At 38.5% G+C, this 26,167-nt stretch overlaps 2 protein-coding genes across 3 annotated transcripts in view; both read right to left on the bottom strand.

Annotated features, from left to right (window-relative positions):
- LOC127452992 (ATP-dependent translocase ABCB1-like) overlaps positions 1-6,909 on the bottom strand; it is an 18,976-nt gene extending 12,067 nt beyond the window's left edge. Inside the window, exons 1-13 of the mRNA XM_051718942.1 lie at positions 6,839-6,909; positions 6,088-6,237; positions 5,751-5,808; positions 4,617-4,788; positions 4,459-4,510; positions 4,133-4,324; positions 3,551-3,722; positions 3,275-3,399; positions 2,628-2,799; positions 2,174-2,287; positions 759-869; positions 519-644; positions 216-419 (exon numbers count right to left, since the gene is read on the bottom strand). Coding sequence (XP_051574902.1) covers positions 216-419; positions 519-644; positions 759-869; positions 2,174-2,287; positions 2,628-2,799; positions 3,275-3,399; positions 3,551-3,722; positions 4,133-4,324; positions 4,459-4,510; positions 4,617-4,788; positions 5,751-5,808; positions 6,088-6,143 — 1,554 coding nt within the window. The 5' untranslated portion in view covers positions 6,144-6,237; positions 6,839-6,909. The remainder of the gene's footprint in view (positions 1-215; positions 420-518; positions 645-758; positions 870-2,173; positions 2,288-2,627; positions 2,800-3,274; positions 3,400-3,550; positions 3,723-4,132; positions 4,325-4,458; positions 4,511-4,616; positions 4,789-5,750; positions 5,809-6,087; positions 6,238-6,838) is intronic.
- Positions 6,910-13,587: 6,678 nt separating this feature from the next.
- The window catches only part of LOC127453270 (disintegrin and metalloproteinase domain-containing protein 15-like), a 42,719-nt gene continuing 30,139 nt past the window's right edge, over positions 13,588-26,167 (bottom strand). Inside the window, exons 19-25 of one of the 2 annotated variants that reach the window (XM_051719507.1) lie at positions 24,195-24,342; positions 21,448-21,556; positions 17,264-17,329; positions 17,084-17,164; positions 15,977-16,057; positions 15,041-15,201; positions 13,588-14,905 (exon numbers count right to left, since the gene is read on the bottom strand). In XM_051719507.1, coding sequence (XP_051575467.1) covers positions 14,836-14,905; positions 15,041-15,201; positions 15,977-16,057; positions 17,084-17,164; positions 17,264-17,329; positions 21,448-21,556; positions 24,195-24,342 — 716 coding nt within the window. In that variant the 3' untranslated portion in view covers positions 13,588-14,835. The remainder of the gene's footprint in view (positions 14,906-15,040; positions 15,202-15,976; positions 16,058-17,083; positions 17,165-17,263; positions 17,330-21,447; positions 21,557-24,194; positions 24,343-26,167) is intronic. The other variant, XM_051719508.1, reaches the window with a different exon arrangement.

Raw genomic sequence — 26,167 nt, 5'->3', positions numbered from 1 at the left:
AGTTTGACTTTCTTTCTTCTGTGTAACACGAAAGGATACGTTAGGCAGAACGATAGACTCCATCATCATTCACTTTCATTGCATGGAAAAAATATGCAATTAAAGTGAATGGTCACTTAGGCTAACATTCTGCCTAACATGTCCTTGGTATTTCACTATCCTTTTAATGGTCTTATTTAGGTGCATCTACTGTTTTTCCATTGATTTTCACTTACATCTGGGAGTTTCATGATGAAGTCGTATGCATTGGCTTCACGTGCAGCTTGTTCAATCTCATCTTGGGTGACGTCTTGACGGCCATAGCGGATGTTCTCGGCAATGGTGGTGGCGAACAGCACTGGCTCCTGACTGACTACACCAATCAGTTCTCTCAGACCTCGCACGTTCAGAGAACGAATATCATGACCATCTATAGTCACCTGAAAAGTGAGGGGGAAAGGAAGAGGAAAGGTGGGATGAAGGGCAGGAGGCAGAAAAGAGTACAAAGGTTGGACCTCTCTGCTTCTCTTTGTACTTACTGTTCCTTCCTGTGGGTCATAGAAGCGCTGTAGCAGCTGGACTGTTGTGCTTTTTCCACACCCACTGCTGCCCACCAGAGCAATAGTCTGCCCACTCATGACTTTAAGATTCATGCCATTCAGGACCTGCACACCCACAAACAGAGCAGTTGCTGGAGTATTTATTTTTATTTATTTTTTTTTTTGTTTGTCACAAGCCAAATTGCTTAGTAATAAATCATGGTTATTTGATGAGCTTACTTTCACGTCCTGCCGAGAGGGGTAGTTGAAGTGAATGTTTTTGAATTCTATGTTTCCTTTTACAGCATCAAGTTTGTAGCCTTCTTCCGAGAAACTGTTAATGCTGGGTTCCTTTGTGGGAAAAAAAGTACCATGAGACATTTTTCCATTTTCCAATATTAATTGCAGTAAAGGGCCAGCAGGGTTGGGGAGTAACGGAACACATGTAATGGGATTACGTATTTAAAATACAAAATATAAGTAACTGTATTCCACTACAGTTACAATTTAAATAATTGGTAATTAGAATACAGTTACATTCAAAAAGTATTTTGATTACTGAAGAGATTACTTTGCATTTTATTGTCATTTGTTTCATTTAATAATTTAGTCCTTTCAGATGGAAAATCCACTATGTCTCTGTGGTAACGTGCTCAACAAGCCACGTGATAAGATGCGCAAATTGATGGTCTCAGACGGGGAGGCAACTGAGATTCATCCTCCGCCACCTGGATTGAGGCGAGTCACTATGCCACCATGAGCGCATTGGGAATTGGGCATTCCAAATTGGAGAGAAAAAGGGGAGAAAATAAAACAATAAAAAAAAAAAAAAATTCTCGTTGGATCATAATTTCTTTTTTTCTAGTAAGACCTTTGATATTAGGGCAAAAATCGTATTCTTTTTTTTTCCTCCCCTTTTTCTCCCCAATTTGGAATGCCCAAGTCCTCGTGGTGGCGTAGTGGCTCACCTCTATCCGGATGGCGGATAGACCTGTGGTCTTCTATTCATTGGATCTCAGCAGGGAAGCACCTCTTGTCTTGAGACCTGACCATATTTCATGTTGCCTAAACAATGAGGGGAAGTTGTGCAACTTGGATTATTTGTGCTTTACTTTGTGTCTGTTTTTTATACGAAAGCCTCAAAGTTTGTGTGTTTGTTTGAACTAGACCATGTGAGTCTAAATTAAGAAATGTTTAGTTCTTTGTGTTATCGGTTTGAATTCTCCAGGTTCATCCCTCTTGGACAAAATGAAGTACGGAAGATAAAAAAAATCAAACAGTTCTACCATTCTATTGCTCATTCTTTGAGGTACATTTATTTATTTTTTTATGAAGGGGACTTAAAACGATAAAATCTCTAATGTTAACTGTTGTCAATCAAAAAATTATCATTACAAATCTGGAGCTCTCCAAGAAAGTCAGGAACATTTCCCAAGCTTTTTCCCAACGCAATTTTTTTACACTTTTTTTTATATTTTTTTTGTACACTAATGCAAGGAATAAAATACTAATTTCTCATCTAATATCCCTTGTAACAATTACATCATGGAACCACTTCTGCACTGGGAAGAATGGGCTGACAGATATTTTACCATAATTATAACGATACAATGATAAAGGCATTAACAATTAGTCACTACTCTGAGTTTACTCACATGATCAATGATGTGGAAAACTTTGTGGGCGGCCCCTCTTGCACTAGAGAAGGACTGGATGTTGGGAGATGTTTGGCCAATGCCGAAAGCTCCAATTAGGACGGAGAAGAAAACCTGTACAGTATAAAAGGAACAGAGAATGTTGCTTCTGGGGCAACGTTATGCTGACTTAACAATCTGCTAGTTAAAATGGTTTGCCATGAAGTTTGTTTTAAGTATTTATGATACTTTAATATGAATCAATATGAATCAATATTATTAATACATAATCACTTTGTATTTTCATGCTACAATCTTTTGACACAACAGTTTTCTTGACCGTTTGATTATGAGCTTTAATTGGAGCTTGATTAATTACGAATTACATAAACTAAAATGTTTCTGACTCAGTGCTGCACCATTTGACTCGCAATGAGTAATTGTTTAACACAACCCTTCGTTGTGATTCACTCACCGTTAAGAGTATGCCAACATCATACTCTCTAGCCAGGATAAGAGTGCTGCCATACCAAAAGGCCAGTGCATAGGACATATAGATCATGAAGAATGTAAAGCCCATAGCAATGTTCACAGTGATGGCCTTCCTAATGCCAACATTCTTGGCATCTTCTAAGTTCTTGTGATACCTTTGGACAATACAGTTAAAGAATGGTTTAGTAAATTCTAAACTCAAAAGGCAGAATGTTCATAAGAAGGCACTGTCCTGAAGCAAAAACTAACATGTTTACACCTAGAAAATCCCCTTCCCTCTTTCCCCACATTGTTTCTATCCACTTTAGGAACAATAATAATCAACTGAAACTTCCAAGACCATATCATAAAGTGCTACAACTGACTTGTCTCCCTTGCAGTTTTCCAGCTGTTCTGGTTCTAAGATACTGGTTTGGTAAGTAAGCATCAGGTTGACTAAGGATAAATGAGTTCATAAAGAGAGTACTACAGAAAGTTATGTCACAGAAAGGTCAGATGACTTAAGTCAGCTCTGGTGTTTACCCACACTACTTCCTGTGCACGTACAACTAAACAAAAAAGTAAGTATGTCATCAGAATTCTAGCACTGAGAAACATCCTACACAGATGATTTTCTAAACACAAAAATACCTCTCTATCTCTTTCTTCTGTCCCCCAAAGGCAAAGACAGTTCTGATGGCTGACAGCACCTCCTCTGCCACTGCTCCAGCCTTGGCATAGGCTGTCTGCTCCATTGAGGTGAATGATGTCATCACCTAATGAGACAGGGAACAACATGGGCTCAATGTAACAAAATACAAAATAAAACAAAATACGTTGTTTTATACACATAAAACATTAAAGAATTGCTCATGCTGAAACATCTCCATCTCTTTGTCTTTCTCTATAAATTCCTTTTAATCCCACCTTTGCAATGATAGCAGCTGAGATTCCAAGTAACGGGCTAACAGCGAGGATGACGAGTGTGAGTTTCCAGCCTTTGACAAAGCCAATGATGATGCCGGTGAAAAAGGTGGTCAAGTTCTGAAGAAGCATGCCAAGTTTATCCCCAATGCCTTCATTTATTTTGTAGATATCACTGGAGAGGAAAAAGAGGAGTGTGATGTAGGTATATGTCGCTGTGTCTGTGTAATATGTACTTATTTCAAGTAATTAAAGGGATACTTCACCCAAAAATGAAAATTCTCACCCTCAAGTGACCATTAATTTTTATTGTATAATTTTCCAAACAATGAAAGTGAATTGTGACTGAATTTAAAATTCTGCCTAACATCTCCTTTTGTGTTCCACAGAAGAAAGAAAGTCAAACAAGATTTGGAATGATATGAGCCAGAAAATGATGACTGAATTTTAATTTTTGGGTGAACTAGTCCTTTAATAGCAGAGATTGGTTTGACACTAAAGCAAAACCTTGGCAAAACCTTGTAGACACTGTCCATGTCGTGTGATTTTCCTTACAAAATTAATGCCTCTTAAAGAATTTCATACTCTGTGAGACGTGTGTTGAGCTGTCCTGTCTCATTGACATCAAACCAGCCGATCTCCTGTTTCATGATGGAATGGAAAAACGTCTTTCTAAGTCTCTTCACTTGACGTCCTGCTGCAAGAGTCCAAAAGGCCACCTGCATGTATGCTGCCCCCAAGACTACAAACCCCATGATGCTGTAGTATATAGCATGCCTGAGAGTGAGAAACAAGACTATCATACACAAAGAAAGACAATCCATTCCAAAATGTATATTTATTTCTTATCTTTTTTTAAAGCACGAAATGTGAAGGAAAATGGCAATGTATACTGGGCAAACTGGCCTTACCTTGTCATCTGCTCCCCCAAAGTCTCATTAGTGAACTCTGGAAAGGTGAAGTCTAGGAATGACAGGACAGTACATTATTGAAAACAACACATATATCCTTGTAAAGCAATATAGTGCATTACACAACCAGTAATGTAGCATTCAAATTGTACACTCACTGGGTGGGAGGGTGATGTTGTCTTTTAAACTGTCTAATATTGTACTGTCCACAAAGCTGTTTGTCATCTCTCCAAATACAATAACCATTAAAGGAAGTACTGCCCCATTGGCCATGGACATAACTGCGCCAACCAGCATCAGGAAAATGTCGACACCATCTGCAAAGCGAAACTGACAGTAGGACACATTTCTTTCAGAATAAGCATACGAACACAACACAACAATGAACAGATACATGGTGTGGGCTTAATTTACCCCAAACAATAAAGGAATAGTTCCACCAAAAATGAAAATTCTCTCATCATTTACTCACCCTCATGACATCCCAGATGTGTATTTCTGACTTTTTTTTTTTTTTTTTTTTTGCAGAACAAAAATAAAGAATTTTAGAAGAATATCTCAACTCCTAACAATGCAAGTGAAAGGTGACCAAAACTTTGAAGCTCCAAAATGCACATAAAGGCCACATAAAGGTAAGCCATAAGACTCCACTGGATCACTCATCTGAAGCGATCTAATAGGTTTTGGATGAGAACAGACCAAAATACAACTTGTTTTTCAATATAAATCTTGACATCAGAAGTCTCCTTGGCGATCATGCTTTCAAGCTTGATTACACTTCACCATCTAGTGTCCTGTGCATGTGTCAAGCACTAGGAAGTGTAAAAGAGCTTGAAATCATGATCGTGCCTAGAGATTTGGCTAGATAAACAGTAAAAAAGGAGTTATATTTTTGTCTGTTCCCCCCCTAAAATTGATTAGATCACTTCAGAAGACATGGATTAAACCACTGGTGTCTTAAGGATTAATTTATGTGGCCTTTATGTGCTTTTTGGAGCTTCAATGTTTTGGTCACCATTCACTTGCATTGTATGGACCTACCGATGCAGAGATATTCTTCTAAAAATCTTAATTTGTGTTCTGCAGAAGACAGAAAGTCATGCACATGTGGGATGGCATGAGGGTAAATGATGAGAGAATTTTCATTTTCGGGTGAGCTATTCCTTTAAGAGTAAAGACAGTGATACAGATAAACTTTGGATTCAGAATTTTCAGTGTATAGACACTTATTATAAGGAAATTATAAATGACATACAAAAATAAAATTACATATATGCCTATTTTCCACTTACGATTTCTAATGGTCCCACCATTTCTATTTTCTCCTCTTTCTTTTCATTTTTCTCAGTGCTGTGGGGAAATATCACATTTAGGTTAAAATAATTATATTAAGGTAGAAAGGTTTTCCAGTCCATTCTGCCTGTGACACACCACAGTTAACCTAATTGACCATGTCCAGTAAATCTACTTCTTTCTCATGAATAATATATTGTAATAGGCTATTCAAGGACATAAACCATTATCATACTCAAACTAATTTATTTGTAAGAACATACAGTATGTATCCTCTAGTTTTCGAAGATTTAATAAAACATTAACGGAAACTGTTTTGACAATTAAATACTATACCTTAAATCACCATTCTCCTCCTTTTTGCCTTTGGACAGTTTGAATTTCTTGCCCATGTTTGCTTATCTCTGACGTTGATAGTCCGGGTCAGTTTTCATCTGGAGTTAAATGATGAAGTCGTGATGGAGAAAGGTGGTATCGTGCTGTGTTCTATAAGAAAGCTTTATAACATTATAATTTTGGACAAAAGAAATTTCTTCAGCATTTTCATCAGATTTAGGCTAATAAAAATCTAACTTGCTATGTTACACATAGGCTAGCAGATTATTCTTCTTCATATCAACAATATAACACAAATATATATATATATATTTTAAGACAATGAATCTCACCCCTGTCCACCACTTTAGAAGTGGCCGATTATTTACAAATGTATAACTCGGACACGAATCCACTCTGTCGCTCTCACATAACGATTAAAAACTCTTACCTCTCAAAACAGTTTACGCCATAATAATTTAATTACTTTCGTTCAAATATTGTAAGCTCTCCATAGAAGATTATTATTATTATTATTATTATTATTATTATTGTTATTATTTTTTAAAATCTTTCTGGTTTGTTTACATTTCTTTTTTGACGACAGTGGTGGCTTATACCAAATTACCACATTTAAGAGGTTTACTATAATTTTAAAGGTTTAATATAACTGTAACTTTAGCCGGTACATTTTTGAGAGGGTATGGGAAGCTATTTAGGCCATTTTTAAACGTTAAACTTAAATATTCAAGTACGAAACAAATATGCTTACCGCTGGTGTGAGTGAAGTGTTGCTGTCCCACCAGTCGCGGACTGCTGCTCTGCTGTGGCTCGAGAGCGCAGAGGATTTTGAGTCAGAGCGCAGACGCGCGGCGGTACAAAGAGACCCGAGTATAAACGCGGTTACATCATTTACAACGTTCATTTCTCATGGCCTCACTAATGTGCTTTTGGCCACTTCAATGATTAAAAGAATACTAAAATGAAGGCTTGAGATTATTTCAGTATACCTATTGAGTCTCATGAAAATAGGGGATCAGCAGTGGTGTAGTAGTATCTGAAGAGGTGGTTTAGAGGTGTCTGAGGTTGTTCTGAGGCCATACGTATCATCACTTATTTCAGGTGGGCATACGTAAAATCCTAAGAAAGATATGTGGGCATACAGCCTATGCCCTAGACTACAATACAGGGGATAAGGTAATGTTGATGTATTTTTTTAAGATTATTGCTGAGATGGGTCACTCACTTTTGAGGGAAACATACAAACTACAACCTGTTTTGTGTGGTTATAGAAACCTGACTGAAAAATTCTGAGAAGCAATTTCATATCCCTCTCTTGGTCCGAGACAAGGAACTGCTGGTTAGCTCACAATGTAATACCTCATACTGGTTAAGAGACTGTGAGTTTGTCAGTGAGAATTTCTATTCTGTCTGTGAGAAATATAGGGGAAGACGTCCACCCCCCCACCCCACATTAACTTTATCTCTTGACCATAGATGTTGCTAAATCTCATCTCAACAACTTTATTGAATGTCTGTGCTCCTCTTGATCTTGATATTTCATCTGAATATCAACATTTGTGAGATTTATTCCATCCAAACAGTTTTGAGGTTAAATTATCACATTTTTTTGTCATTGGAAAATAGTGATCTGTGACATTCTAATATGTTGGATATTAAACGTTTTTTTTATGTCTATTTGTTATTGGGGAAATCTGTGGACACAGTAAAGTATTTCGATTTTTGGAGTTAAAAATATTGTTTTATTTTGAAGTGACAAGGCTTCTTTGCCCCAGGTAGGGGAGTCATCTTGCCCCAGTTGAGTTGTAGGTACTTTGAATATACTGTCCATTACAACTCCCACTCCTAACTGTATCAGTTACATAACATGCAATGAAACTCCAGAATACATGTCTGGTAAAGGTGACAGGCTTGATACTTTCAGTTTTTTTCAGACAGCTTGTCAAGATGCATAACAGAAGCTGTATTACCACAAGATGAGTTCATAATAAGGGATCAGTAACTCTATAATTTTTTGTGATTACTTTTTTTTTATTGATTCATATATTAAACAAAGAAAAGCAAAACACATATAAATAGAATAAATATATAACCCCCACTATTACCCCTCCCCCTCCCAATCCCCAACCCCACCTGACCCTCAACAACGTCCCAGTGGTCACACATGATTATAGACACACACAAAAAATAATAATAATAAACACACACATTAATAACTACACCTCTCTCTCCACTGCCCCTCCCTGAGAGCCCTCCAAAAACGCCAGATATTTGCCCCATTTCCCCACAAATGAGTCCAAATTCCACAGTCTTCTAGATGACCCTTCTTCAAAAGCCGCCACCCTCCCCATCTACGAACACCACTCCTGAAACGGGGGTGCTTCAGCCAAATTCCATCCCCTTAAAACCATTTGTCGGGCAATCATGACCCTATATGTTTTTTCTCTATATTGATGACCACCCCATCGCTTAAAATACAGAATCTGGAACAAAAATGAATTTTGAGTGCCCAATATATCACACATAAAACTCTGAACCTTCAACCAAAATTCTTGGATCTTAACACACCACCAAAACACACCACATCTCCATCTTCTGACTGGCATCGCCAGCAGGTGGGTGTGTTTTTAAGACCAAGCTTATACGATCTAGAGGTGGTCCAATAGAATCAATGTAAAATCTTGAATTGCATAAAGTGCACCCTTGCATCTCTAGATGCAGACTTGACGTTTTTTAGAATCCTAGCACACACTCCCTCCTCCAATACCAAGTTTAAATCTTTCTCCCATAATCTTTTGATAGAAGTTAAAGCTCCGTCCCCCAGACTCTGGATTAGCAGTGAGTAATACACTGATGTCTCATGACCTTTTCCAAAAGCAGTAATCACCACTCCCAGAGTGTCTGCCACTTTAGGGGGGTGTATGCTACTCCCAAAAATAGTACAGAGCAGGTGGTGCAGCTGTAAATACCTAAAAAACTGAGATCTGGGAATCCCAAAATGTTGAACCAAATTTTCAAAGGATATCAACACTCCACTCATATATGTCACCGAGTGTAGTAACCCCCCTCACAATCCACTCTGACCAGCAGAAAGGAGACTTATTAATACATCATTTTGGGTTCAGCCATATGCTCAAGGCAACATTTAAATAAATGTCCGAATTAAACACTCTGGACACTTTTGTCCATACCGAGTGCAAATGCATGATAACGGGGTTTAACTTCTCCGGTTAGTTTGATAGAAAGGCTTTGCAATCCTGTTCAATACAAAACCAGGGAGGGGCTCTCTCAGGTGGGAGCGACCAATGAGCCAAATGTCTGAGACCGAATGCATAATAATAAAACAAAATCTTGGGTAGGCCTAGCCCACCTTTGTCAATCGGCCTCTGCAGCTTACTGAAATGTAATCTGGGATGTTTACCATTCCAAATGAAGGACTTCGCTATGCTATCAAATTGCTTGAAATAAGAGAGAGGGACATCTATTGGGATAGACTGTAGCAGGTAGTGGAATTTTGGAATACAATTCATTTTAATAACATTAACCTTCCCAATCATAGATAAATGCAATAAAGCCCACCTGCCCACATTGCTCGAAAACATTTTTATTAAAGGGTCAATATTAACTCTAACTAAATCAGACAAATTTGCTGGGAATAAAATACCCAAATACTTAATGCCCTGTTTGGGCCACTGAAAGGCGCCTGGCTGAAAAGCTGTTACCGGGCAGTACGCTGTCAGAGCCAAAGCTTCAGATTTAGACCAATTAACTTTGTATCCCGAGAACTAATAGGAATTAATAATTCTGTGGAGGCAAGGCATAGATATAGTAGGGTCAGAGACGAATAATAAAATATCATCTGTGTAAAGCAAAAGCTTATGCGCCATACCTCCCGCCACCACTCCTGGAAAATCATCATCCTTTCTTATTGCAGCTGCTAATGGTTCCAGGGCAAGACAAAACAATAATAAGGAAAGAGGGCAACCCTGCCGGGTGCCCCAATCCAGAGTAAAATAATCTGAAATTAATCCATTTGTTTGCACCGTCACTACCGGGTGTCTATGAAGTAACTTAATCCATCCAATAAAAGCATTCCCGAACCTGTATATTTCCAAAATCTTAAAAATATAATCCCATTCTACCAAATCAAACACCTTTCCGGAGTCAAGTGAGATGGCAGCGACCGGAGTCTGATCATACGCCACTGACCACATGATATTGATGAAACGCCTAATGTTATCAGAAGAGCTGCGGCCCTGAATAAACCCCACCTGATCTATATGTATAAGAGATGTCATAACTTTACTTAATCGGTTTGCCAAAATTTTTGACAATATTTTTACGTCTAACTGGATCAGGGAAATTGGACGGTAACTCTTACACTTTGACCTTTTTAAGAATCAGACTGATCCGGGCTTGTGTCATGGTTGGCTGAAGTTTCCATTCTTTAATGATTCCATATAAACTTCTAACAAAGGTGGAGCCAGTTCTGTAGCATAAGATCTAAAAAATTCAGTGGCAAAGTCATCTGGCCCCGGAGCCTTGCCTGTAGGTAAGGCCTTATTTACCTCGCTAAGCTCCTCCAAGGTTATCTCAGAATCAAGATAATTTTTTTGCTCAGTCGTCAGTTTAGGGAGATCTAATGGTTCCACAAAGTTTCTAATATCTTCATCAGTAGACGAAGATGTGGAACTATAGAGATCAAGATAGAATTCTTTAAAAGCATTATTAATATCAATGGCCGAGGTAAATATTTCACCACCAGCAGATTTCACTGAGGGAATGGTAGAAAAAGACTGTCTTTGCACTTTTAATATAACCTTCCAACTCCACGAGTTCTCGAGCTTTGGATTTTTTGGTGAATGAGGCATACTGTATGATCTGACCCCGAAGTACCGCCTTAAATGCCTCCCACGCCACGCCCACAGAGGATACTGAGGACCAGTTGGTCTCCATATAAACATTTATTTCAGCCTTTAACATTTCTTGAAATTCAAGTCAGCTTGAGCACATAAGTGTCTTTTAATGTCTCCAGAGGCCGAGGATTTTTAATTATTTGACATATTGTCTTCCTAGAACAGTTAAGGATCAGGGTGTATCGAATCTCACCAGTTTATGACATAAAAAGCTTTGAAACTAGCAAAGTGCACAGAGCTTGCCGTTCACACGTCCGAGCCTCGCATGGCATCCATTAACTCTTTCATTAATTTTCATTTAATTTTACATAGAGCTACTCTCCCTCAGTTTTATTTGATGTCTCTGTAATTCCAATTACCAATACCTGCTTCTTTCATATTTTCTTTTTTACACTACCCTCCATATTGATAAGGATACAATTTTTAATTTTTTTAAATACCAAAATTAAATTTAAAAGGACCCCAAACACACTGAGGAGCATCAGTTTTCACACTGTTCTCATTTCATATTGTAATCATTAACTTTATAAGGTCCAATCCACCACCATAAAAGGATGTGCTATTGCTGTCACATCTCTTTATGGTGTTGTTTTACGTCTTAGTGTTACTAGAATGTCTGTGACATCAACACTATAAATCACAATACTTAAATATGTCACTTATAACTTCCCCTAGCAGCCAGAAGGGGTCGCTAGAGGGCTGGACCTCTATTTTGACATATGATTTCCCTTTTATTGCCATGTCTTTGTTTATTTTCTCTTCCTAATTGTTTACAGGTGTTTTTAGTTTGTGTCGTTTAGTTCTGTGTGTGTGTGTATATATATATATATATATATATATATATATATATATATATATATATATATAGCCCTTGTGTTCTCCCTGTCTTTTGTCTTGCATTGTTAATTGCACTGAGTTGAGTTTGGTGAGTCTTAGTCTTGTTTCTTTTGTGGTTCGTCTGTCTCTGGATTCTTTTCTCTGCAACTAGGTTATTAAAATCCTTCACTCGCCGAACAGAATACAAGACCCTACCATGAACCCTGCAGAACAAATTGGCCAAATTTGCCAGGGATCCAGGTTCACAGTAAAATACAGCTTGGAATTTTGTAGGTTGGTATCTAAGACTATTGTGCTGGAGAGGGCACTTAAAACAATTATTCTGGTTGAGATTTAAAATTCTTTTGTGGGAGTCGATGCCACTGGATTGCGATTCCCTGCCACTGAGGGTGTTTATTACCAGCATCTTGCAGGCAGACCAGCAGGGAGGTGGAGCAGCTTCCCAGAAGGCACCCTATTCTCTCTTACCAGAGTGGGCAGGCTCTAAGAGGAGGAAAGCCCCCTTCATCAGTGATCCTGACCTCACTGCCCGAGTCCTCTGCTGCCCTGCGACCTTGACCAGTGAGACCTCCGCGTCCCCTGCTACCTTCCTAGCACCACCTCTGGACCCCGCCGCCACCCAAACCGCCGGACCTATTCTTGTTTTGTTTTTATGTTGGGCGTCAGGTGCCGCCAATTAAAGGGGGGACTCTTGTCACATAACTCCCTCTAGCGGCCAGTAGGGGACTTGGATTTTTAATATGATTTCCCTGTTATTGCCTTGTCTGGGGGGTGTCTGACTTACATTGTTAACTGTGTTGTGTTTGAGTCTTATTCTGGATTCTTTTATGGTTCCTCTTGCTCTGGATTATTTTCAATAAAGAAGTCTCTGCAACTGGGTTCTTAAAAACCTTCACAATTGAAACTGTACATTTCTATAAATGGCAAGCATATAACACACTTTGCACAGCACTTTGACTCTCATATTTTAGAAATCTACATAATCAGTTCTTCCTTATTTCGTAAACAGTCATGAGATTTAATTTTGTTCCCCTAAGACTGAATCTAACAGTAATGTCATGGTGGTTAACCTCAGTCTGCTATCTCAACATCTTGATGAGAACATAAAACTCTAGAAAAACACTAATTCAGTGTGAACATATATACATTATATGATACCTGAATCAATCCTGAGTAAAAACAAATTCCAGGCTGAGAGTTAAGAGGTTTTTCAAATTAATTTCTCAGATGAAATCAGTCTCTGCTCTCCAAGCAAAGAATATTTGTCAGATCTGTGATCAGACCCTGCAGATTACACATTTAAATAAAACACTTGTGACCAGTCTCTGCCTCTAAAGAGAGTAGTGACATTGTCTCTTGGAGTTCAGTCCCTAGACTCCCTACTCTCAATACAGTGATATTGCACTAACTTGTGGTTAACCATACTCTTGTGACTAAATGTGGTGCATTGGTCATAACCTCTTCTTAAAGGTGAAGTGTATAATTTCTGCGCCACATGCGTAATCAAACAGAATAGCAAAACTTACAGTGAGTGGTTTACTTACAAAAGTATTTCAACTTTGAAAAAATTATACACTTGACCTTTATTTATGACATTACAATAATGATACCACAAATCTCTCAGAGAGAGATGATAAAGCTAGATAGATAAGATGTTTACTCATCCTTAGTTTTATGAGGTTAACAACCCTTCACCATCTGCATCAAATTGACATGTCGCTAATAAGACAATGAAATCTCCATTCATTCAACTGTAAAAATAGATCCCATGTTTATTGCATTAAAAATATGGCATATTTCAAAATACACTTAAATATCTTCAAATACCTACCTCGGTGTTTTGAGTGAAGAAGTGTACATCTTCCAATCAGCCAGCATTTCCCTGCAGCATAATTTATATTCACAATTTGCAATCTGATTTGTCTTGATACTGTTATAAGACACCGACTTCATGGAGGCTATGTGTGTGTGTAGATTTGTGTGCAATGTAAATGTCTGTAATGAGACAGCTGTTGCCAAATGGAATTTACTGGACATGAGCTGTCTTTAAACTAATGGGAATTTACAGCTGGAGAAATTAAAAGTGCACTTAGTAAACTAAAAGCTGTACACATAATTAAATAGTACTTTTTACAAATATTTTTAAAAGCACTCAAATGAGATGACATCTCCAGTCATCTCAGTGGCCTAATAAAAGCTGATTTTAAAGGGAGCAGATCATGGGGGCTGACATGTTGAAAGCCCATGACCAGCCGAATACTACTCGCTTAATCTGGGTATTTTAGCTAATGGAATAAATTAATTATGGCTCACTGCAAATAGGGAATTTCTAAAATGGCATTGGCAACTTCTGTGTGATGCTGCATCCACTCCGCTAGGTGTCAGTATAAGACAATTGCCATATAGGCCAGTGAACATAAACAAAAAATTATTGAGTGCACCTTTAAGAAAATTCTGAAATTCAGTAGAATTTCAGAATTTATTTAGAGCGTTCTACATAATCATTGATGGCATGGTGTCTGGCTGATTAATTAGGCACCACAGAGATTCTCTAAGAAAGATCAGTTCATCAATAGGCAGGCAATTGAGGATGCATTAAGCATCTCAGAGGAAGACATCAAGATTCCTTCCTTCAAGGCATCATCTGGTCATATCCTGGCTATTTCCATGCACTGAACTGGACTTCTGAATCACATAGACAAATAAAATATGTATGTCCACTTTATGTCCACTCTTAAAAAGTTCTTGAGAATAAAAATATTTTTTCACTAATATTGGAGTCTGCAATTTGTCTTATGGCCCACTGAGCCTCAAAGTGAGTTAGAAGTTTAAGTTCTGATTCAGATGCAAAGCAAGAGAGGAATTCCCGCAAGTGTCAAGGTTTCACCTTGCAGAATCAAGTCCACTCTCGGGTTCAGTGCAAATAGAAATGTGCAAGTCTACGTCACGCAGTCTCCCACAGCAGAGCAACACCCGACCAGTGTTTCCTTACTGGCTATACTAGGTGTGGAGAATGGGGTTTCCCAGGGTGCTTGTGTCTCTGAAGAGATGGATGGGGAGAAGTTCTGTACAGATAAAAAAAGATTATCATCAGATCAAACTATACAACATTTTTCTATCATATACAATATTCATTCAAATCACTGCAAATCATTCATTTTCATAAACACAGCCCCAGGCATAAGCATCAGTTTTCCCACCTGGCAGGAGCGTTAGCTGACGTAGGGCTGTGTGAGTAAGAGGATGAAGATGATGCAGCAGATCCCGCATGCCCCAGCTGTGGGAGTGGAGGAGGAGGCTGGGATGAAGGATCCACAGGCAATGGTTTCTTGGGAACTGGAGGTTTAGGAGGAACAGGTTTCTAAAACAGGAGTAAGTGATTCATGAGAGTCAGTATGGAATTTCTGATGGTTTCATTTCTATCAAAAGAAAAACTTGTTTATAGACTATAAATTTAATAACAATGATTAAAAAACAAATAATAGATATGTACTTAAAATACATCTGTGGAACTTTTTTCAGTTTTTTTATGCGAGTTACAACTGCCTCTGGCTTTCACAGTAGCGCAAAAGATACTTCTTGTGATAACTGTGCATATAGTGTAATTTGTCCTATGTTTATTCTTGTATATAATGTTTATCTCATTAATTATAAAATATGTGTTGTAAATTATGTACCTTGTTTATAATGTATACTTACAGTATGCCATGTTTTTCTTGGATCATCCATCCATCCATCCATCCATCCATCCATACATACATAGTACTCTCAGTGGTACTTGCGTTGAAAAAGCAACATACCACAGTTCTGACGATCCATCCATCCATCCATTCACAGTACTCTCAGTGGTACTTGCGTTGAAAAAGCAACATACCACGTTCTGACAGATCCATCCATCCATCCATCCATCCATCCATCCATCTGTCTGTCTACAGAACTCTCAGTGGCACTTGCGTTGAAAAAGCAACATACCGCAGTTCTGACAGATCCATCCATCCATCCATCCATCCATCCATCCAAATAAATTAAATCTAAATAAATAAGTTAATAACTACAGCAAACCGCATAGCTCTTTGTAGATGTACAGTCTCAGATGTAAAGAGCTGATTAGTGTTGTTGGGCTACCGTTTACATGCCTGGTGTGATACCTGTCGGTCAGAGAGGACAGGGTCAGGGGGGAGGGGTTTTCTCGGTGCAGCTGGCCGCGCACCTGTGGGCTGGAGGAACAGTCGCAGATGCAGCAATGTGACAAAGAAAAGATGAGACTAACTTGCCGACCAATTTTACTTAAATATGATTCCCAAAATATAACTACCACTAATCCACCTTGATTATTCTCCCAATCACAAGATTCATCTGTCCAAGACCAAATCACAGAATCTGAATCACAGGCCATGCACTGCACAGAACAACTGATTCCTATGATTCATTCAATCCATTTTTTTTTTCACCATGAATAGAGACTGAGAAAGTTAAAGGAGTGTACAACATTCCTGTCAAAAATAATTTTTGTGTAAAATCCTTGGTAATACATTATTTTTGAGGTAATACACAAATATCGCTATGCACTGCAAAAAAATACTTTTCTTCATCAGTATTTTTGCCTTGTTGCCCAGTAAAAATATCAAAACATTCTTAAAAAGTGTGAAGCAAAATATAGATAAGATATAAAGCCTTGTTTTCAGTTTCAGTCATGAATGAATCATTTTGTCAAGTTGAGTCATTTGTCATCACCTACTGCCGTAAAGATGTAATTTATAGGAATGGTCACAGAATAAATCAGTGAACTAAATGAAAATGTATGATGAATCAAAATCCCACAACTATTTGGAAAGCCGTGAACACATCCTGGACAATCAGATTTGAGGACTGTAACTAACTGTTGTATACAGAAATCGATGAAAATATTCCAGATCACATACAGTATAACCTCTTATTCTTCCTCAGTCTCAACTCACAGTGTACCAGGTGACTACAATCGCTCCAGAGGAACTATCAGCTTGTTCTCATACACAGACACTATGACTTACAAAACATAAACCTTAAAATTAATCCTAAATGAAACTGGACACAAGGACACCTCTACATGCAGAGACATGGACCATGACTAAGAACATGGAGTGAATTTGAAAGGGAGATATTTTGGGTCAAGACAGACATATAGATATTAAGAAAAGGAGCTGCTATGAACTATGGGCATCTACAAGGCAAGCATGGCAACTTGCAGAAGGTTCTCCCTCTACCTTGCCTTGCATCTTGCTCTCTGAGGGGATGGGGTCAGGAGGAAGGGGCTTGGTCGGAGGGGCGGGCCAGTGGCCTGCCAACTAAAGAACCAGAAAGAGCAACAAGTTCAAGTAACAGAGCTCCATCTACCAAAATGAATATCTCTATTCTTCACAACCTTGAGCAGCAGTTAGATTTACCTGAGCAGGTTTAGAGACAGGATCAGGTGGAAGAGGTTTAGTTGGAGCAGCAGGCCTATGCTGGACCTGACAACAAGAAAAGGTGTGTTGCAGAAGTAGGGACATGCAGGTTACAACAGGAAAAGTTAGCTAGCATTTCTTAGGCATGTAAGCCAAGAAAAAATAAAGTTTTGTGTGGTATTACGTTACAATGGCAACACAAGCCAAGGAGCAAAGACAGATCTGAATAGCTCTATAGATTCAGTGGATTATAGTTACTGTCTGAATTACGTTGCCGCTTAAGTGTTAACTTCTTGTAGGAACACAAATTCATGCAGGAAAGGTTGTGACAGAGTAGCAACCTGTGTTACATAAAGAGAACAAAACCTACTGAAAAGACCAGCTTAGACCAAAATGAATTCCCATGCTGGTCCTGGTTAGTTTATGCTGGTAGTGTATGTCAAGCTGGTGGACCAGCGATGGGAGTCACGTGATGCACTCTACGTAGTTAGACATAACCAGAGCTCTCTAGAAATCGCCTAATATCTGTTGAAATAATCACTGAAACATTGCCCAAATAGTGGTAAATTGTTGCCTGGTACTGGTGTGCAACGTGGAATAAAGGAGCATTGACCAAAACCTAGGAAAGATGAGCACAGAATCGCCGAAACTACTGAGAGAAAAACTCTGCAAAATGGCGCTGAGGGGAACGTCTCTGAGGGAGAAGTTCCGCAGGGGTGCTCGCCGCACTGAAAGAGTTTTGCGAGATCATTGGAGCTGATCTCTCAAATGTCAGACCTTTGCAACTCCATCCAGGGCTCTATTGATACCCTCACTGTGTCTGTCTTATCTATGCCAGGCCTCAATCTCCTCAAAAAAGTCAATTAGGTTCTCAGAAATAAACTGGAATATAAAGAAAATTATAACAGACGAAATAACATCTGCTTGATTGGATTGAATGAAGGAGTTGAAGGTCGGGACACGGTCCATTTCTTTAAGACATGGCTGCCGAGCATTTTGGGAGAAGAGAACTTCGGCGCTCCACTTGTCATCGAGCGCACCCACTGCGTTCTGGCTACGTGAATCCCAGGAAGGCTCCACAGCCCATCCTAATTCGACTTCTGAGATTCCAGGACCGTGAAAGTATCCTACGTATCGCCCGAGATAAAGCTCCAATTTCCATTGATGGGAAGAGAGTCAGCATTTATCCAGATTTCTCATCGGATGTGATGAGCCGTAGAAGAGGAATGATTCCAGCGCTCAAGGCATTAAAGGCGAAGAATGTCAAATGTCATCTCGTATATCCCGCTCGTATTCAAATTCTTACAGAGGATGGTGGAACATGGTTCTGTCACATGCCGGACGAAGCATTCAGGTTCCTGTCAGAACATGACTAACAGTGGCTTTTGCTGACTGATTTCTCTGAGAACTTCACCTGATCATCCTTGGTCACCCGTGATTTCATTTGGATGGGTATTTTGGTTTATTTTCCCCACTTCCTTTGAGGAGTTGAGGTGGGTACCTGTATTTTTTTGCTTCAATTTTTTAGTGAGGGATTTTACCTGTTTATGGACTAAAGACAGGCATGGACAGTTTTTCTCTGACAGGCGGCTGCACTTGATTGGAGTTGGAATTGAATTCAATATGTTTGGAGCATTATTCTTTATAAAGGACTATTGCTTATATCAGTGTGTTTTATGTGTAAAGAGAGCCCGTGGTTAGACATTCATTCTTGTCTGAGAAAAGAAGTGCGAGCTAATCGTTTCTCAACAGAGTATTTTTTTCTCCTCTACTGCTGTATAGTTCTGGTTCAGCAGCTATGTTAGGATTTCTGTGTGTATATGTGTTTTCTTTTGTTTATTTGCTTTTCTGAGAGATACATGTTAACATTTCAAATCTGTGGTGATATTGGATCGATCTGGTTAGTGTTAATTCTTTATGAGGGCACTTTATATGGTGATTTGGATATCATAGATTATACATGATAAAGAAAAAGTGTCTATATGTACCTTAAGTTGGGGGCAGAAATAGTTTTCCTGCAGGAAAAGCATCTAACAGACTCTGAGCATAAAAAATTAAAAAGGGAGTGGGTGGGCCAAGTGTTTGCATCCTCGTTTAATTCTAAGTCAAGGGGAACCGCTACACTGATAAATAAAAATACCCCATTTACGGTTACAAAATCGGTACTCGACCCCTCAGGATGATATGTAATAATTCAAGGGCATATGTACTCTGAACAGTGGACGATGTTAAATATATATGCTCCAAATATTGATGATCACTTGTTTATACAAAATGTTTTCCTTCAAATTGCTCAATCATCAGGCTCACTCTTGGTAGGTGGAGACTTTAACTTTTGTCTAGACAATGTACTTGATAGATCTTCGATTAAACCATTGCCTCTTTCTAAAGCAACTAAATCTACCATGGCTTTTATGAAAGATTTAAATCTAACTGATGTTTGGAGGCAGGAACATCCACAAGATAGAGATTACTCTTTTTATTCACATCCTCATGATACACACACTTACATAGATTATTTTTTGTTATCCACCCAACTTTTATATTGTGTGCTGGATGTTGAATATTTCCCTTGTTTATTGAGTAACCATTCTCCCCTTGTAATGTCATTGTCCATCCCAGAGAAAGCAGGAGGGACTTACAGGTGGACACTAAATCCCATTCTTCTTAAACAATCTGAATTCCATAAATTTATAAGAGAACAAATTGATATTTTTACTTCTACGAATAAACCTTCTTGTTGGGACTGTGGGGTCAATTATGTAAAGATGTGGTCTCCTCAACCTTGAATTCTAGGTAGAGATTAATTCAGTTTAATTTTTTACACCAGCTTTACTACACTCCATCCAGATTACATAAATTTAACAACAGTATTTCACCCCTCTGCTTCAGATGTGGTACAGAAGAAGGAACATTTTTGCATTCTACCTGGTTGTGTCCTAGAGTGAAGGTGTTTTGGGTGCAAGTATGTGATAGTATATCACAGATTCATGGAATTGATTTTCCAATGGACCCAGAGGTGTGTTTATTAGGTAATTTTACCAACTCTAACCTCTGACATAGTCAAGCTATTTAGCTTACTGAAATGTTGTTGATAATAGCTAAAACATGTATTGCTTTGAAATGGAAAGCAGACACTGATGTGCCGATTAGATTGTGGTTGTCGGAGATTTGCAGCTGTGTACCTTTAGAGAAGATCACATATTCAATGAGGGGCAGGGGTGAATTATTTTATAAAATCTGGAAACCCTTTTTGAATTATATAAAAATAGTGCCACATGATTTGATTTGAAAGAGTTGATTTTCTAACTGTTTTATATTCTATCTCCCTTTTCCCTTTTTGTTTGGGTATGTGTGTTTTGTTTTTTTCCTTTGTGTTTTGTCTGATGTTCGTTGTTATTACTGTTACATTTGAAAAAAGCAAAATTAAATAAAAAAAATTAAAAATTAAAAACTGGTGGACCAGCACAACAACGCTGTACACCGGCAAAACTTGCCATGGTCAGCATGGTTTTTCTGGCGATGCTGGTGGAATAAGGAAGTCTTGCTGCTAAAGTTAGTCAAGCTGCCTTGTTAGGACACCAGCATGCAAAACACAACACACTGTATGCTGGTCTTTTCAGCAAGGAAAGCATTTCGCCATTAACTGCATTGAGTAAATATGACAAATACCAGTTGATTTATTAGTTGATGTTTTAGTGGTTGAGTACAGTCAGTTGGACACTCTGGAACAACGTTGTGCTTATTAAGGTGAAAGAGCAGGACTGAGACCTCTATAACCCATTAAACGCTTTGCATCACCACTCAGTAACCTTACAATCAAAGCTTTAACTTTCAATAGTGATCTACAGTAAAATGAAGAATTTGCCTCTGTCCTAGTTATTGATGAATAATGAATCATTTACCACAAAGAACCACAGCATCCATTCACCCATTTCATTGTGGATTATCACCAGCTTTTAGGAGCAGCTTTCTCTGCCAGTGTTCCTTCTCAAAGGATGGTGAACCTCATAATGTAATAATTTATTCACTTGTGTGAAGATTCACAGAAATCCTTCACCACATTATCATGCTCCAGTAATCATATCATTGATCTGCTCATTCGATCTGGTGCAGCTCTGTAGAGCACAGATTTCTCTGTGTTAGAAGTTGTGGTCTCATCCCTGATGATGTGTGTACTGTACCTTGTTGACAGTCTGTGTGAGAGGGATGTCATTCTGGTGTGGCCACTGGTATCTGAGCGGCTGCACCTGATCTCCATTTCGAGCATTTGTTAGCTCCATAGCAGGTGTCCTGTGGCAAGATTACAATGTAATCACAATATTAGAGTGCATTTTAATACATACCCAGATGCTATTTTTTTTTTTTTTTTTTCACTTAAAGGGATGGTTCACCCAAAAATGAAAATGCTGTCATTTTTTTATTGACCTCATGTCATTTCAAACCTGTATGACTTTCTTTCTTCCATTGAAAAAGAAGAAGAAAAAAAGATGTTAGGCATGATGTTCAAGCTGCTCTTTTCCATACAATGAACATGAATCTTGACCAGGGACAGAGCAGCTTGTACATTCAGCTAGATAACTCCTTCTGTGTTCCAAGAAAGAGACAAAGTCATACAGGTCTGAAACTACATGAGGGTGAGTAAATTAAGACAGAATTTTTCTTTTGGGTGAACAGTCCCTTTAAACATACAACACACAGTGAACATACATCATAGGAAGTGTAAATAATGTCTGAATACTGTCTGAGTTTAAGTCAAACATTACAGACCACACAGATGAACAAACAGATTTGTAATCTTGCTATCTAAATCTACTTTGTACAAAAACACCTCTTCTGAAATTTATACCTCAGTGCTGTTTGTAATAGGGAACCAGAGAACAGTGAGAGATAGTGCTAAGGGGAAGGCACTAAACATCCAAGACAAAGCAAACAATTCTTTCTCTTCAAGACAGACATGAAGTCTCTAAAGGTAGTTCTGTAAACACTTTAGAATAACTGAAATATATACTGGAAGTTCCAAGAAGCTTGTAAATGACAACCATGGTTTAGCCCATTTTACTTTAATTTTCAGTTTATTTTTTATGTCATTTAAAGCCCCTGCTGGGGAGATATTGAGTATTCCACTACACAAGTAAAGCTACTTTTACCATATGGCTTATTTTACACCACATACTGGAGCTTTACGTTCACAGTTACCTCCAGATGTCTTCCTCTTTCACACAGTATTCAATATAGGCCACAGAGACCCTGCTGCATCATGGGTAAAACACAGCAAAGCAATCATATTGGATAATCCACAGCAGTTTTTTTACCCAGTAGTATTGGCGTAGTAGATGCATCACATGTCCATGGACTTTTTTGTAATCAACATATAGATTTTAGGTTTCTATGAATGTATGAGGAAAAGCTATATTTTATTCAACTTTTTGCCTTGACTAGGTAATTTTTAAATGGTCATGTGGTGTAACAAACGAAACTTTAAAAGTACAAATATTCCATGTAATCTAAATTAATATGAGACCCCGTTTCCACCAGGTATTAAGATGCGTTTTTGGTGATCGGATCACAAGTGGTCAGTGCTAAATACAGGTCTAAACGGGGTCTAAAACATTTGTGATCAGATCACAAAAACCACATACGAATGTGGTAAAAAACGCATCTGAACGCATCACATGTGTAAATGCTAATCCGTCCTGTATGCATTCTGGCAGCAGCGAAGCACCATCCCTTGCCTGTCAATCAACCACTGCACAAAAACTGGAGTTTAAACTTTTCTGGTTACAAGCAATTTAAAAGGAAATAACAGTCCGATCTGAAAAATTAAAAAAGCGGATATATTCACAAGCATGAGAACTTCACAGATCTTCTTCATTGTGTCTGATATCAACATGCAGGGACACTCATGAGAAGCATGAACATCTGCAGCTCAGGTTAATTCAACTAATCCAGTAAAATAACGGACAATTCTACTTGAAATATTGCTTTTGTGCTTAGATTAAATTGTCTTTTCTGACTTTTTTGTGCTTTAAAGAGGCCCTATTATGCTTATGGGGATTTTACCTTTGTGCATGTAAAAGGTCTGCAAAGTTTCAAAGCACAAAGTCCACGCAGAAGGGAGTTATTCTCTCCCACACACAATACTGCTCAAGAACTAAAAGAAACAGCTGGATTGTAGTCCAGCCATTTCTTTCAGAAAGTATCTACGTCACTATGTAACACATTTGCATAATGCCCGCCTAAGGGCTACTTTGGCAACAAAGTATAAAGAGCGGGGAAAATTTTTTTACGGTATAAGAGAAATAATGTGGTTTTTTTTTTAACATTAAAGCATGTAAACCTATTCTAGTAGACCCCCAAAATAAAATCACGAACATGTAAATTAGCATTATATGAGCTCTTTAATGTCATACAGTAACACGCTGACATAGTGATTGATGTATGACGTCATGAAACAGAGTCCCTCCCCTCCAAATCCAATCACTAGTGGTCGCAGGAGATGCATTAAAGTGGCCAGGTGTAAACAGCAATGTGTCTCACCTGACCACATGTGAACAGATCACCCGAGACGCATCTTAATACCAGGTGGAAATGGGGTCTGAGACTGCATGCAATGTAATCGTAAAATATTAGCAAATGCTGTTTTAAAAAGTTTTTGATGGATTATAGTATGTAACACTGCAGGACATATTAACCTCACAAAAGCATTTAATGTCAACTATCTGTCTGTTAGATCTGAAGCCAGTGTTTACTTTTGTTCTCTACTGTGTGTATTGGATGGGTTTATCCAATTGTGATAATTCATTGTTATTCTTATTCAATGAGTCATTACCCAGGCAGCCTGTATGAGCAGCAAAGTGAGATCAATAATAATTGATTCAATTAGTCAACTATCTCTCTGTCCCTGTGTCATTCTGACTCTTTGTCTCACCGGCTCTGTCGAGTTTTGTTGAAGGGCGTGTGGCCGAGGTTCACAAGGCTTCGGCGACAGCGGGGGAACCGGAATGCAACAAACAGCAGCCCGACTGGCAACACAAACAGGAAGATCACCAGCAGAGCCATCTGTGCAGGATCAGAATCTGTACATATAGAAAGGAAGCAAGACATATGCAAAGCATTGCAAAGCCAAACAGAGTGTCATTGTACCTGTGTATAATGACAATAAAGATCATTCTGATTCTAATTCTGATTGTTATCAGTGTGGTGAGCAAACGTCTAATATTGTGTTAACTTTCAAAAATCCCTTCAGAAAACGAAGTATATCTAACCTGACTCATTATGAAAATCACTTTAAATATAAATTGTAACTTCTAACTTATACACACACACAAATTCAGTTGAAGTCAGATCTTTACTTACTCTTAAGTTGAAATCATTAAAACTTTTTTATTTTATTTTTTTTTTTACCACTCCACAGATTTAATATTAGCAAACTATAGTTTTGGCAAGTCGTTTAGGACATCTACTTTGTGCATGACATAAGTAATTTGTCTAGCAATTGTTTACAGACAGATTGTTTCACTTTTAATTGACTATATCACAATTCCAGTGGGTCAGATGTTTACATACACTAAGTTAACTGTGCCTTTAAGCAGCTTGGAAAATTCCAGAAAATGATGTCAAGCCTTTAGATAATTAGCCAATTAGCTTCTGATAGGAGGTGTACTGAATTGGAGGTGTACCTTCAAACTCAGTGCCTCTTTGCTTGACATCATGGGAAAATAAAAAAAAAAATCAACCAAGACCTCAGAAAAAAATTGTGGACCTCCACGTCTGGTTCATCCAAGGTACCACGTTCATCTATACAAACAATAGTACGCAAGAATAAACACCATGGGACCATGCAGCCATCATACCGTGCAGGAAGGAAACGCATTCTGTCTCCTAGAGAAAAATGTAGTTTGGTGCGAAAACTGCAAATCAATCCCAGAACAACAGCAAAGGACCTTGTGAAGATGCTGGAGGAAACAGGTAGACAAGTATCTATATCCACTGTAAAACAAGTCCGATACTGACATAACCTGAAAGGCTGCTCAGCAAGGAAGAAGCCACTGCTCCAAAACCACCATAAAAAAGCGAGACTACAGTTTGCAAGTGCACATGGGGACAAAGATCTTACTTTTTGGAGAAATGTCCTCTGGTCTAATGAAACAAAAATCAAACTGTTTGGCCATAATTACCATCGTTATGTATGGAGGAAAAAGGGTGAGGCTTGCAAGCCGAAGAACACCATCCCAACCATGAAGCATGGGGGTGGCAGCATCATGTTGGGGGGGAGGTTCTATGCTGCAGGAGGGACTAGTGCACTTCACAAATAAATGGTATCATTTAAAGATTTAAAGAAAAATGATGTGGCTGTATTGAAGCAACATCTCAAGACAGTCAGCCAGGAAGTTAAAGCTCATCGCAAATGGGTCTTCCAAATGAACAATGACCCCAAGCATACCTCCAAAGTTGTGGCAAAATGGCTTAAGGACAACAAAATCAAGGTACTGGAGTGGCCATCACAAAGCCCTGACCTCAATCCGATAGAAAATGTGTCTACTAACCTGACTCAATTACACCAGTTCTGTCTGGAGGAATGGGCCAAAATTCCAGCAACTTATTGTGAGAAGCTTGTGGAAGGCTGCCCAAAACATTTGACCCAAGTTAAACAATTTAAAGGCAATGCTACCAAATACTTACAAAGTATATGTAAACTTCTGACCCACTGGGAATAAATAATTCTCTCTACTATTATTCTGACATTTCGCATTCTTAAAATAAAGTAGTGATCCTAATTGACCTAAGACAGGGAATGTTTTCTATGATTAAATGTTGAATTGATTAGGGGGCCTGGGTAGCTCAGTGGTAAAATACATTGGCTACCACCTCTGCTAGTTCGCTAGCTCAAATCCCAGGGCA

Source organism: Myxocyprinus asiaticus, chromosome 15, assembly GCF_019703515.2.
Source record: "Myxocyprinus asiaticus isolate MX2 ecotype Aquarium Trade chromosome 15, UBuf_Myxa_2, whole genome shotgun sequence".
NCBI classification, from domain to species: Eukaryota; Metazoa; Chordata; class Actinopteri; order Cypriniformes; family Catostomidae; genus Myxocyprinus; species Myxocyprinus asiaticus.
This window is presented reverse-complemented; position numbering and strand designations above follow the sequence as displayed.